General features: G+C 47.1%; 2 protein-coding genes and 2 non-coding genes across 8 annotated transcripts; 3 read left to right on the forward strand and 1 right to left on the reverse strand.

Moving 5' to 3' along the window:
• Window positions 1-63: 63 nt before the first annotated feature.
• On the forward strand, window positions 64-8,759 carry nfe2l1b (nfe2 like bZIP transcription factor 1b). 3 transcript variants are annotated; one of them, XM_056430028.1, is made up of 6 exons: window positions 64-282; window positions 1,224-2,047; window positions 2,993-3,214; window positions 4,687-4,776; window positions 4,859-5,014; window positions 5,195-8,759. In XM_056430028.1, the coding sequence occupies exons 2-6, from the start codon at window positions 1,490-1,492 to the stop codon at window positions 6,569-6,571; spliced, it is 2,403 nt and encodes an 800-aa protein (XP_056286003.1). In that variant the 5' UTR covers window positions 64-282; window positions 1,224-1,489; the 3' UTR covers window positions 6,572-8,759. The 3 variants fall into 3 exon arrangements, with proteins under 3 accessions (XP_056286003.1, XP_056286004.1, XP_056286005.1); XM_056430029.1 differs by lacking the exon at window positions 64-282 and having other exon boundaries at window positions 837-2,047; XM_056430030.1 differs by lacking the exon at window positions 64-282 and having other exon boundaries at window positions 1,943-2,047; window positions 2,956-3,214.
• A 290-nt stretch (window positions 8,760-9,049) lies between these two features.
• Window positions 9,050-12,413, reverse strand: cbx1b (chromobox homolog 1b (HP1 beta homolog Drosophila)). Of its 3 annotated transcripts, none has more exons than XM_056430031.1 (6): window positions 12,233-12,413; window positions 10,879-10,951; window positions 10,465-10,633; window positions 10,226-10,379; window positions 9,750-9,844; window positions 9,050-9,618 (listed from the first exon to the last, which is right to left on the reverse strand). In XM_056430031.1, the coding sequence occupies exons 2-6, from the start codon at window positions 10,931-10,933 to the stop codon at window positions 9,477-9,479; spliced, it is 615 nt and encodes a 204-aa protein (XP_056286006.1). In that variant the 5' UTR covers window positions 10,934-10,951; window positions 12,233-12,413; the 3' UTR covers window positions 9,050-9,476. The 3 variants fall into 3 exon arrangements, with proteins under 3 accessions (XP_056286006.1, XP_056286007.1, XP_056286008.1); XM_056430032.1 differs by having other exon boundaries at window positions 12,222-12,413; XM_056430033.1 differs by lacking the exon at window positions 12,233-12,413 and having other exon boundaries at window positions 10,879-11,989.
• Window positions 12,414-12,696: 283 nt separating this feature from the next.
• On the forward strand, window positions 12,697-12,815 carry LOC130204170 (5S ribosomal RNA). The gene has a single exon (XR_008833563.1). It is a non-coding gene; the product is annotated as a 5S ribosomal RNA (ribosomal RNA).
• Window positions 12,816-13,387: 572 nt separating this feature from the next.
• Window positions 13,388-13,506, forward strand: LOC130204180 (5S ribosomal RNA). The gene has a single exon (XR_008833569.1). It is a non-coding gene; the product is annotated as a 5S ribosomal RNA (ribosomal RNA).

Consider the following 13,506-nt stretch of genomic DNA (forward strand, 5'->3'; position numbering starts at 1 on the left):
TAACATCAGCAGCGGGGGGGTTTCAGGGTGATGAAAGCCTGCTACTAGAATGTTCTGCGCATGCTCTGTACGAAAGCGTGTTTTGGTGTCAAGCGGCGCTCAATGCTAAGCTAAGCCGGGCCAGCTACACATTCTGCAAGTCATGGTGGGCCATTCAACGGGGAAAGGCTGGAGAACCCTACATCCGGAGGACACCACTGGGCAGCGTTTCACCAGCCAGGACGAGACTACTGTTCCCGGGTGGTAGTGGGCTTTTCAAGACACACGGTTCCCAAATCATGCGTGAGTATTAAGATCAATTAGCTCCTGTAATAATGCACACGCCAATAGGTGGATTGCATTGATGCGCGGCGTTAAGAGACACGTGGATAAATAAGTGGTGTTTGCGTGCGAGTGACTGAATGCGGGAGCACGTTTGGTACAAATACACAAGTTACTTTTAAAAGTAGTTGAACGCTTAAAGATGGCTAGCAGGTGAACTAGCTCACAAGGCCAATAGCTCCAATAGGAACTCGGCTCTCGGGCTAAGCCCCGCCCATGCACCGTTTCCATTGGCCGCGGTTCCTCTGGAGTCATGTGTCGTCATCGCGTTCGAGGCCTGCGAATGGCCCGGCGAGCCGTCAGTCACCCTTTTCGACACTTGTTGCTAGGGAGATTGTTTGACGCTAGCCTAGATACACCGGGAGAGCTATCTGTCACTTTTTTTTTTTAAAGGAGGATAAACAGAGACGCCCCAGCTAACGTGGCAACACGTTATAACGTCTGCGTAACGAGGTGGCTATAACGTGTGTACCAGCGCTAAACACGCGCAGCGTTGTGACGTCGTAAGGACGGAGGGAGGGTCCCTGTCTAACCGATGCTGCTAGCCAGGCTCCCCCCCCCCCCCCCATTCACCTTCAGCGAGCACCCACGAGAAGTAGTGGTCCTGTGAAGGGTGGGGTGACTCCGACAAGAGCTGTGTTCACCATCTCTGGTCTGCTGAGATTTCTTCTTCTTCTTTTTCGTCTTCTTCTTCTTCTTCTTCTTTTATTCCAATGGCATCCTTGTACTTTGAGAGGATGGAGAGGTTGCAGCATGCTAGCAAGTCCTGATTTTTGTTAGTTTTGTTTTGTTTGTTTGTTTGTGTCCTGAACATGGGGTTTAATGCAAATGTAGGTAGGTCTAGTGTTGGACCGACGTGGTTTAAAGCAGAGCAATAAAATGTAATTTCTCACTTTTGTCAGGAATGGAAAGGTGAGAGCCTGATGAAGAGCAAAGCTTTGGGCACAAACTGGACTCTCAGTGGAACCCCATCGTGGATCTTATGTGCCTTTTTAAACACACAGCATCCTGTTGAAGACCCCCCCCTCCCCCTTCTTTACCACTCTTTTCCTCTTTTTTTATGCTCATGCATCCGCCTCCGTCTTCCAGACGCATTGATCCGAGCTAGTTTGCCCTGTTTTTTTTAATTTTATTTTTTTACTTTCACCTTTTGTTCCTTTGTAAAGAAATGCTTTACCTGAAAAAATACTTCACAGAGGGCCTGATTCAGTTCACCATCCTTCTGAGTCTCCTTGGGGTGCGGGTGGATGTTGACACCTACCTAAGCAATCAGCTGCCCCCACTGAGAGAGATCATCCTGGGCCCCAGCTCAGCCTACACCCAGACCCAGTTTCACAACCTGCGCAACAACCTGGACGGCTATGGCATCCATCCAAAGAGTGTGGACCTGGACCAGTTCTTTACAGCTCGGCGACTGCTGAACCAGGTGCGCCAACTGGATCGTCTCTCTGTGCCCAGTACGGAGCTCAACACCTGGCTGGTGCACCGCGACTCTGAGACTGTGGTGTCCACCAGCAGCCAGTCCAGCCCCAGCATAACACTGGACAATGGGGGCGGCCTAGAGGACGTAAACGGCCCCGACGCCGCCCCGGCCATGAGGGGAGGAGGCGGAGCACCTGAATCCACGTACAACCTGAACGCGGCGGAAACCGGCCCAGGAGCTGTGGCCCCGGAGAGAAACCAGGAGCAGGGCGGCAGGGACGGCAATGGCGACCTCACCAAAGAGGTACTGCAGCTCGTTTCTTCCCTCGCTATGGAAAGCACCTGTGAAAAGGAGGGGGACACACAACCCCGTCTGACGGGTGCTTGTTGTCACCACATTCACCTGCTGTGCAACTAATTGTCCAACAGGATTTAAATGGTGTGTTTACGTTCTCATAAAATCAGCAGTTTAGAAATGCGTGTTAACTTGGATCTACACATTTTTTACGAGTGGACAAATTTAGTGGTAACCTAATCTTCCAAGTAGCATCATGAGTCACGGATGTTGGCAGAAGTATATATGTTCAGATAAACATTTTACCAACACCTAAAATACAGTACAAACTACTTAAATTAGTCAACCCTAACTACTAAACACTTTAAATATCTATACCAATATCGTTCATGGTCCACAGTGTTGCATTCATTATAGCTGTGATTCTTTTAAATCCACTGCAAACTTAATTTACTCTCTTAAATTAGCATAATACATGTTTTTTTTAATGTACTTGTTACATTTTAATACAATATGTATGATTTATTGTTGTTAGTGTTTATTCTCCTTTTAATGTATCATTTGGTTCCTTTGTCAGACGAAGACATTGTTGTAAATTAATAACCTCAGACTTCTATCTGATCACATGACGACCACCAAGTCAAATCATTTTAGTCATGGTTGCATCATCTGACTACATTTCTGTTGCCTGATCTCCCAAAATTACCCACACTTATGAAATAATGTGCCAAATTGCTATTATAAGAGAACAACAACAACAATATATATATATATAGTACTAGTTTATTATCATAAATAATTAGATGATTCAATCATAAACGGCCCACATATGTTCATTATACCTAGCAACAGTATTAGTTCAATACATTGAATGCCTACACCATGCCTGGTTATTAAAGTAACTTTTCTCTACACAGGGCCATTTTTCAATGGTTGCTATGTATTCTTTTGCAGGACATTGACTTGATAGACATCCTATGGAGACAGGACATCGACCTCGGTGCAGGAAGAGAAGTGTTCAACTACAGCAACCGTCAGAAGGAGAGCGAGGAGGAGAAGCCCAAACCACGCGAGAACAAAGACGGGAAAGAGGAACAGGAGAGCTGGAGAAATGGAGTGAACTTGCAAGGTGCTCAGCCCGTGGACGGGGAGACCGGAGAGAGCATTCCAGAGCAGGTTTGTAGACTAAATTGATCTCGATATCCGAGCGGTTCATCCAGTGGGGAGGCGGTGCGTTAGGCCGTCCTAATGGCACATCAAAAGGAAATAGAAACTCGGGAGCTGCGCGGTGGTGAGAAAAAGGATCATTTTCGTATTCATCTGGAGACGTTTCCACTTTGTCTTCTTTCTCCATCATCCGAAAAACATTGTGCGTTGAAATATGATGTTCGTCTTTAGAAATTGCTCAGTTTGATTGTGAGAGTTTGTTCTCGTTGTTGTGTCTCAATGAGTTGAGTCTGACAGTGGAGGGAGAGATCAGGCAGAGCCGGCCTATCATGAGGTAAATCACATTTACTTCTGGACTTAACGGCCTAGATCATTTCTCATTGGTTCAGTCGTCGCTCAGAATCGCAGCGCGGCTCGCCCAGCGCTGGTATTTGTGACGTTTTTATGAATACAGAGAATCCCCAAATGTTCCTTTTCTTTATTCGTCAGAATGGTCTGCCTTGACCGCAGCAGCTGAGCATTGGGAAGGATGTATAAAGTCGGGGAAAAACAATCCCTCTCAATCACCACTTATGACCCACTGGAAGTCTGTGTTTGAATCTGCAGGTTCACTGCCCTCGAGCTCTTTAAAAAACGTAGCAGCCCGGTGCCAGACTGTAAGCATGAATGTAAAAAAGAAGCGAAAGGAAACCTCAAGCGTTCAAAACGTGGAGACAACATCGCAAGAGAGTAAATCTGGGGTTGACTTAGAAATACCTTTTACTCTTCTTTTGTTTTTTTGTTGGGGCATATGCTGTGTTTTTTTAGGTTTTCTTTGAACAATTTCCTTTTTTTGTGTTGACATCGGCGTGGCGCGCCACAAGGGGGCAGTTAACATGTCGGCGGTGGGTCTCGTCACACAGTAAGTTATGAGTAGTGTCAGTGTGCTGGAGATGTAATGCTTTCTACCAAAATGGAGTACGACCGCGGCTTCAGAAACTGCGGTCTGCGTTCTACGCCGACGGCTCGCCGGAAGAAGCTCGCGGCAAAGTCTGCACGCTAACACGTTGTAGCGTCGTGGCCGTCCGTCATGGGCCAACGAGGCTTCATCCTCACAAATAGAGTTTAAGAGAGAGAATGCATATTACGTGACCTTTCATGTGCACTGGGGGTCCGCGTGATGGCGTGAACGCGAAGCCGAATGTAACTGCACAATAGCTGTTAGTATCGACAGAACAGCACGTAACGCTTGAAATTAGTCATCCGTGTTGAAGTAAATCACTGGTAGACCTGGCTGGAAAGGGGTCATGTGATGGGGGTGGGGGGGGGACCGAAACCAATCAAGAAGAGAACTCCCAAACGTATCCGTTGACCGTCCACACGAGGACGTACCTGGAGTTTGCGAATTCCTCCGTTTTCTGTGCTATAAAATGTAAAGGTAGTCATGTGGACGTGGCCTCAGTCACAACGGTATCTCTTTTGTTGTTGTTGTTGTTATTCAGCTCCCGAGTCTCGGCTCGCAGACCTCCTTGTCTCTACAAGAATGCTTGAGGCTTTTGGAGGCCACGTTCCCTTTTGGAGAAGAATCTGAGGTAAAAATAGAAATACACGTGCGTTGCTCGTATCGTTGTTGAAGTTGTTGTTACAATACCGTTGTGATGTTTTTGACAATAGTTTCCAGCCCCGGTTGTCGCCCCAGAAACCGTGTCAAATGAAGAAGTTCCATCTACGTCTCAGGGCCTTCCTGTGGCGCCACAGCTGCCCCCAGCGGAGCCTCAGTTAGACCTGGAGCAGCAGTGGCAAGACATCATGGCCATCATGGAGCTACAAGTAGGTCTACTTTACAATTGCATCACTTTGTAATGTTTTAATTGTCTTTTTTGTTAACTGGTGAATGGTGAAATATCCGTCTCTGTTTTGACTATTTGACGACGGACCTGTTGTCGCGCAAAAATATGCTTCTTAATTTCAGAAAAGTGTGTATACCTAACGAATTATTCCTGTTCAAAGGCAATGGAAGTGAACAGCACTTCGCCACACAGCAACTCCAGCAGTGACAGTGGCACGAGCGGGACAACCGAGTCGAGCTCCACGGGAAACTTTGGACGCTCTTCTGGCTCGACGTCCGTGAACCAGGACGTCAGCCTCCACCAGGCCTCCCTCCCCAGCTGCAGCCAGGACTTCCCCCAGGTCTTCAATCCCCAGGTGGAGTCTACTAGCATCCCCCCGAGAACCGCCATGCTCAGACCTCCCTCCAGCAACTCCAGCAACATCAACTCCACGTTCGGAGCCACCAACCAGACGGGGATCTTCCTCCCACCGCACGCCAATAGCTCCAGTACCAACGTCACGTCGACGCCCATCCTGCCCGATCCATTCAGCAACCTGCTGGAGGAGTCCATGCTCGACGAGATCAGCCTGCTGGACCTCGCCATGGAGGAGGGCTTCAGCCAGGCCCAGGCTTCGCAGTTGGAGGATGAGCTCGACTCCGACTCCGGTCTTTCCCTCGACTCCAGCCCCAGCCCGGCCTCCCCGAGCAGCTCCGAGACGTCCTGCTCCTCGGCGGCGTCCTCGTCTTCGACGTCCGCCACCTTCTCCGAGGAGGGAGCGGTGGGGTACAGCACCGACTCGGAGGTCGCGACCGCGGAGGCCGAGGAAGGTGCCGTCGGCGGTTATCAGCCCGGATACAGTAAGCTCTGCCGCATGAGCTACCAGGACCCCTCCCAGTTCCACGGCCTCCCTCAGCTCGGCGGCATCGGCCACAATCACACGTACAACCTGCCGCTCTCCTCTGCGTTCGCCGAGCACCCGGAGCTCCCCATCTCCGTTGGCAAGAAGAGCGTCCGCGACAAACACTCGAAGCTTCAGCCCGCTCAGGATTTGCTCGACAAGCACGCGAGTCGCGACGAACGCCGAGCCCGCTCCATGAAGATCCCCTTCGCCAACGAGAAGATCATCAACCTGCCCGTGGAGGAGTTCAACGAGCTCCTGGCCAAGCACCACCTGAGCGAAGGCCAGCTGGCCCTCGTCCGCGACATCCGCAGGCGCGGCAAGAACAAGATGGCGGCCCAGAACTGCCGCAAGCGCAAGCTGGACACGATCATCAACCTGGAGCAGGGCGTCCAAGACCTGAGGCGCGACAAGACCCGCCTGCTGAAGGAGAAGATGGAGTTCATCCGCTCCATCCGGCAGATGAAGCAGAAGATGCAGAGCCTGTACCAAGAGGTGTTCACTCAGCTGCGGGACGAGGAGGGCCGGCCCTACCCCCCCAACGAGTACTCGCTCCAGTACAGCGCCGACGGCAGCGTGCTCATCATGCCGCGCGGCGTGACCACCGCCGAGCAGAGCCGAAAGCCCGAGAAAAAACAAAAGGACAAAAAGAAGTGAGGCGGGTGGGCCGGGTTCAAACTGCTGTTTATTCGATCACTTTGCTGTAAGAAAGATTTCTGCAGATGCGAGAGAGGGAGGGAGAGAGAGAGGGAGGGAGAGAGAAGGATGTCCTTTTTTGCTTTAAGAAGATTCTGGTGAGTAGAAAAATGGCATTGTTGACGACTCTTCCTGCTTTAGTTTCTCCCCTTTTATTCTGTTCCTGCATTTTTTTTTTCTCCCTGGAAACAACTGGCAGAATTAGCTCCTCGTCTGAGTACTGATATTTCATTATTGAGATGCGCGTGGGGGGGGGAGGGGGAACGATTAGCGAGGAGACGAGGGGACGTGGATTTGAAATGCCTTGATTTCACAATCTCATTATCTCTCACTTTAAATGTGTTGATGACTGGAGGAAGAGGTTCTCAGAGTAGAAGTGCTATTACTCGTCTTATCTGAATGAGCAATTAAGAGAGAGAGAAAATGCGCCGCTCTTGATCCTTTCGCTCCGCGGAGGATGGAGAGGATTTCTCGGGCGAAAGGAGAAAAGTGAACACTGTGGACGAGGATGGTTGTAGTACCTATGCACCGGAGGTTTTAAAGGACAGGTCACATCACACCCTGGAGACTTTTTGTGATTTTTTTTTTCTTTGGGTCACTTTCAAGTTCTTTTTCGGCGAAGAACAGCATCTACGGTTGTGAGAGTTCAGTTTACCAAAGGCTAAAAGGAAGTCCATCGTTTTAAGGATGCCATTAACACCTTTACTAACCAAAGGTCGTGCGGTCGAAACGCCGGACTCCAATTCTGTCGGTTTTGGAGGCGGCCTGTTGGCGGCGTCCGAGCCGAGAGAAAAGGGCCCTGGAGAGCTTGACGGGTGGAAGGAGGATGTTTGAGTCGGAGGCTGAGTGTTGCCAGGCTGGCCGCTGCTAAAAAAATAAATACAAAAAGAGGCCTGGAGGTGAAGCCCTGCAAGAGGAGCAGATGGATGTCTTGGGGAGGAGGCACACTGCATTGCAAAATGTATCAACTTCCTTCTAAATTATACATAGCACTGTAATTTGTCTTTTTAAAGGCTTGGCTTAATGCATTTTGCTGCCGTGTCTGTCGCTATTCCTTCGCTGCAGGTTTAAATACGAGAGCTGCGTTAAGGAAGGCTCTTATTAATTGTTCATAATCTGTAGTATAAGCAAGGTTATAGGTCACATCAGCTTTATGTACAAGTCCACACTCTTTGTTTGTTTGCATTATTTAATTTAATTTAAAACGTCACGCTGAGCCTGTAATCATAGAGAGGAAGAGGCTGTGCTCGGTCACAGATCACACTTATGCATCATTTGGCGTTTTTCGTTGTTCCTCTTGAACGCCACGTTAAACCAGGCTCAGTTGTCTCTGTGGTTTAGGGAAATCCCTTTTTTATTTAACTTATTTGCCAACGTTCCCCACCTGAAAGCCACTCGAGGTCATTTTATTTACTAAACTGCTGTAAAGCCGAGGGGTTGGCTTAAATATGACGAGTCCGATGTTGTGTTACCAAAGTGAGCCAAGTTGTTACGTGAGATGTGAGACGGAAAGTTATTTGAATGCGTGAAATGACGTTGTGCGTGTTGTGGCCACTTGGATTTGAAATGCCTTGATTTCACAATCTCATTATCTCTCACTTTAAATGTGTTGATGACTGGAGGAAGAGGTTCTCAGAGTAGAAGTGCTATTACTCGTCTTATCTGAATGAAGTTGTGTCAGTACGTGTTACATCGCCCTCTTCTTGAAACAGAATATATATATATATATATATATATATATATATATAATAGGTCAGTTGTTGCAGCTGCGATAGCGGTTAGGCTAGAATATTAACGAGAGCAGAACTGAACTGACGTTAAGATGATGTCCAAAAAATGTGTTTTTGAAAGGAGAAACGTCTTCATTAAATGTGATATTCAGGCATGAAACTCTGGTTAACATAGACTTCATAGCGACACCGACTATTTAGTACTGCTACTACTTAGTGCACTTTTTTGTTGTTGTCTGTCTTGTTATGTAAATATTTTCATGTTTTGTGTTTGTCCTAATTTATGTAGTTTCTGTCAAATGTCTCCACGACGGTCTCACCCTCTGCTTTCAGTTTGGATGTAGTTCCCTCTTGTTTTCGAGATATTTGCCGGCAATCAAGAATAGTTTTTATTGATTAATAAAGTGTTTTTATTTTCACCCGTGACTCGTTGTGTTCTCGTTGTCATGAATGGCCCCCGAGGAATTATCCAGATGACTCGTCAACAACCGAAACTCTGCGACAAACTAAATAAATTATAATTAACGGGTATTTTTTCTTGCAAGAAATACCAAAATCATTTGTTAATAATTTTGTGGCTTTTTTTCTTAAGTGCATTGAATATTCTTTGACGGCGTCAGCTGATGCAGGAGAAAGTAATCGCAGAATAAAAACAGTTGTTTGCCGCCGCCCTGCTGGACAATAAGTGAAAACAGGATAAACAGCAAAGTAACCAAAAAAGTGGTTTATTCTCCAAAACCGACAAGCGAGAAGTGAAAAACAGAACCAAGACCAACGGGATCACGGAGAAGACCACACCAAACAGCCGAGATGGACACGGGTCTGACCTCAAAAGCACCGATGGACCACGGAGTGCTCTTTTTAAAAGGCACTCGACTGAATTTAAAACCACCAGCACACTGATACGATGTCACAGCAAGACAGCGAATGTCGTGAGGAACGGGGACTGAACGCTGCGTTTTACATTCCAGTTTAGTCGAGCAAACCTGAAGCATATGTACAGTTAGAGAACATCCAGATAAAAGTAGAACGAATGGGTCCAAAGGTGTCTCGCTCACCCCCCCCCCCCCTCCCCCGACCCTCCAAAACCCCTCTGGAAAAGCACAATGAAGTTTAAAACTACCCTTTTAAAAAAACTAGTTTTTCTCGTCTTTTTTCTCGTCCTCCGCGGGATACGAGTGCCAAGTGAGTCTCTCTTCGTAGAAAGAGATGACCACCTGGGGACACTTCCCGTTGGCCTCCTTCGCCGGCACCAGGTCGGCTTCGTCCGAGTTTTTCCTGCAAAAAACAAACAACATTCAACATCCAGTCAAATATTGAATGTCATTTTAAAGTTCCTCAGCAGCTCCGGCCCCATCATCCCCGTTTAAAACAGCCGCTGCTGTTTTGGCTTTACGCCGCGTACGAACCATTTCATGAGGAACATGAGATCTCCGGTGGAATCTGTGGCGCCGATGATCCTCTCTGGATCCAGGCCTCGGGCGAAGCCCCGGAGCTTCTCCGCCTGAGGACCGGACGACACAGCACAACTTCAAATGGAGCACAGGACAACGTCTCTCTCTCTCCGACGTTCAGTTTACGATCACGTGACAGAGAGAAGCTCCAAATCCGTAGACACAAAGATGGTATGCAACATATTATTACATCTTAGACACAATACTTAAGATATTACTGATGAGATAACTTCCTCTGATTCACAGTGGTGTCAAAATATTAGACTAAATAGTTTAGATGTGATCAGTTGTGTCCTCGTGCAGGTGTGAGACACATGTCGGGGGTCAGGGGTCACTGGCTGTTGTGTTGCATTGAAATAGTTCTGATAACAAAAGGGAACCGCACACCCAACTGAGCCGGCACCACGAGAACCAAAGAGTCGGAGACTCACGTCGTCTTTCTTCTTCTTCGTCTTGCTCTCGTCCCCGTCGGCGTCTCCGGCCGCCTTCCTCTTTCCGTCGCGTGCCGTCTTCTGGGACTGCAGGAATTCGGCGATCAGATCCGGACAGTCCAGTTTGTCGTCCGGCTCCCACGTGTTGTCTTCCCTGCAGAGGGCACAAGTGTTTGATTAAGAACGTGTGCCGGTACCTCCGGCGTGTGAATCGGGTCGTGGCGGGAGAAGACGCTCACTCGGAGAAGCCTTTCCACTTGAGGAGATAGTCCACTCTCCCTTTCACCACCCGCCGGTTCAGGACCCTTTCCACCACGTATTCTTCTTCTTCTTCCTCCTCCTCCTCTTCCGCCACTTCATCCGGCTTCTTGTCCTTCTTCTCGACTGCGGTCATCTTGCTCTCGGGCTCTGATGGGTTAGAAGACGAGCAGGTAGTTACGGACGCTGGAGACGACCGACTCGGTTTTTTAACGGCCTTGAAAACTCTCACTGTTAATATTCAAGATGTTTAAGATGTTCGCGTGTGTCGTTGCGGTGGTTAAGCGGCGTTTCGAGATCACAGACATTCACGGCGCCACACTGCTTTATTCATTCCTCGACTCTCAAGTGAAACGGAGACATGTGCATGTTGGGAGATAATGATGGGATAGAACCTTCTGTGATAGCGGGGGTGTCGCCAGGGGGCCCGGCGGTCAGGCTCGTGCTCATCGGGGAACCAGCAGGTTCCTGGTCAACGTCAAGATGGAAGAGTCGTCACCGCAGAGAGGAGAAAACAATATCAGAGAAAGAAATTTATTGAGATGATACAAGGCCGACTACGTGTGTGTGTTGATCCTGAACCAGTTACGGATTTTAACTTTCAAAAGACTGCATAATCTCCATTGCCATAAATTGCCAGTGTATTCTGATTATTTACTAGTAAATGTACAAATTCAAAAAAGCGTTGTCCTGAGCTTCGAAATTGTTACTCGAGTAAAAAAGCGTGCAAGTATAAACAGCAAAAGGCACCGAAAGCATCAAGTCAAATCAAAACTACCCAAACAACATGAAGCATGAAAATCTAAGACAAAGTACGAAAGTACATGTTACTACGTGTTATTAGTACTTGAGTATTCATTGCCCAGGTCATTTCCTTCCAGTCACCCCCCTGCACATCACTTAATTCTTCATTTAAATACACTTAAACACACTTAAATACACATAACTCTTCACCTTACACTTGTTAAATGACTGTAACCTGCCCATCTGTGCACTTTACCTCACACTTATATTTATAGTTTTAATTATCGCACTATTTATTCTTTTATTGTTGATTGTTGTTAATGTCATTGTCTATTGTTGCTCCACCCGCCATGACACATTCTATGTATATGTAAATATACATAGCATTAAAACATTTCTGATTCTGATTGTTATTTTTATTAATGTATACTACACATATCTCCCTGACCAGCTGTGTTTACTTGTCACCTTCAACAAGACATCGCAGAGGGTGCATGGCTTCCTCCATATGCATCACCGCCCTCATGCATCAGATAATAACGCAGCGGTGCCATAACCGAGCGGACATGTGGCAGCATTGTGTGCGTGAGATGTGCAACACCTGTCAGCGTGACGTCATGAGAAGGGCACAATAAAACCCCGCAAAGCCCACGCACTTTAAATAGACGATGCACAGGTGAATAGCAGTTCATTAGACGTTCGCGGGCAGATGAAAGCCTCGCGGGGTCCAACAGTTTGCAGCTCGGTGTGTCCTCCATGTTGCCTTTGTGTCAGCAACTTAATGTGAAATGCAGTAGAGTATGACGTGTCGGCTCACTGGATAACCGCTGCCCCCCCCCCCCCCTCTCTCTCTCATTGACAACACGCACATTGACTGGCTAATGTTGGGCTCGCGCACAATCGAGCATCGTTACTGAAACAACACGTTGAAAGGAAGGCTGGGATGAAGGATGAGTTACAACATTTTAAAAATCATAATAATAATTAAACTCACCGATGACTTACAATTTTTTGTTTTTTTTGTTTATTCCCACCCGGAACCGATTTACAAACAAAACGATTGTCTTCGCCTTCGTATTAATATTAGTAAGATAAAAATTAATTAAAAAAAGACAGCGCGGCAGCTTGACGATGGTCAAACGTCTGGTGTGACGTTAGAAGGACGTGCGCCATCCGGCGCCACAGATTCCACAGCGCAGAGAGAGAGAGAGAGAGAGAGAGAGAGAGAGAGAGAGAGAGAGAGAGAGAGAGAGAGAGAGAGAGAGAGAGAGAGAGAGAGAGAGAATGTGTCATTGACCCCACTGAGAAATTGTAACAGAAAAATAAAATTAAAATAATAAAGATTAATAAATCATATACGTATATATAATATATATATACCAGGCGCTGTAAGCTTTGTTTCATTCCTGATCACAACAACTCCAGATCACTTTAGTTATTTAAAACCATCTTTTATTGGCTTTTCTTTCGCTTACGGCCATACCACCCTGAACACGCCCGATCTCGTCTGATCTCGGAAGCTAAGCAGGGTCGGGCCTGGTCAGTACTTGGATGGGAGACCGCCTGGGAATACCAGGTGCTGTAAGCATTTTGCACTCCTTAAAAAAAAAGCACATGCTTAATTTAGTCGATATTTCACCCACGCAACTGTTTTCTATATATAGAGAGAGGGAGAGAGAAGAGAGAGAGAGACAAGAGATAGACAAGTCGATTATCTAAAGATCAATGTATAGATGTTAGACAAATAATCAATAATGTACGTTTATTATCGAGGAGTAACGTCACACGTCCTCTCGGTCTGTGTTCATTGTGAAGACCTGCTCTGTTTCTGTCATTGTATTTTATTTATTTTTAGGTTTGTAGTCAGTTAAGAGGCTTCTTTTTTTAACCATGTCAGATTTGTTATATTCTGAATTCTTGTTTGATTGAATTTTGCTTCAACGTCTCTACATTAAACGTCATGTATCATTCATTCACACATGTAGATAATTGCTAAGAATCATATAAGAGTTATAATTAAACAACGCGTCGGGACTGGTCTGTACTTGGATTGGAGAGCGCTTGGACATACCAGGTGCTGTCAGCTTTGTTCCACTCCTGATCATAACAACTTCAGATCACTCCAGTCCTTTAAAATCATATTTCGTAGGCTGTTCTTTCGCTTACGGCCATACCACCCTGAACACGCCCGATCTCGTCTGATCTCGGAAGCTAAGCAGGGTCGGGCCTGGTCAGTACTTGGATGGGAGACCGCCTGGGAATACCAGGTGCTGTAAGCA

This window comes from Pseudoliparis swirei, chromosome 13 (genome assembly GCF_029220125.1).
Source record: "Pseudoliparis swirei isolate HS2019 ecotype Mariana Trench chromosome 13, NWPU_hadal_v1, whole genome shotgun sequence".
Taxonomy (NCBI): domain Eukaryota; kingdom Metazoa; phylum Chordata; class Actinopteri; order Perciformes; family Liparidae; genus Pseudoliparis; species Pseudoliparis swirei.

Bases quoted from the DNA above. Each gene is read 5' to 3' on its own strand.
- nfe2l1b (XM_056430028.1), top strand. From the start codon at position 1,490: ATGCTTTACCTGAAAAAATACTTCACAGAGGGCCTGATTCAGTTCACC. The intron at 2,048-2,992 runs GTACTGCAGCTC...ATTCTTTTGCAG, and splicing joins ATGGCGACCTCACCAAAGAG to GACATTGACTTGATAGACAT. The intron at 5,015-5,194 runs GTAGGTCTACTT...TCCTGTTCAAAG, and splicing joins TGGCCATCATGGAGCTACAA to GCAATGGAAGTGAACAGCAC.
- cbx1b (XM_056430031.1), bottom strand. From the start codon at position 10,933: ATGAGCACGAGCCTGACCGCCGGGCCCCCTGGCGACACCCCCGCTATC. The intron at 10,380-10,464 runs GTGAGCGTCTTC...TGCCCTCTGCAG, and splicing joins AAGTGGAAAGGCTTCTCCGA to GGAAGACAACACGTGGGAGC. The intron at 9,845-10,225 runs GTGAGTCTCCGA...TCCGGTCCTCAG, and splicing joins CGAAGAAGAAGAAAGACGAC to GCGGAGAAGCTCCGGGGCTT.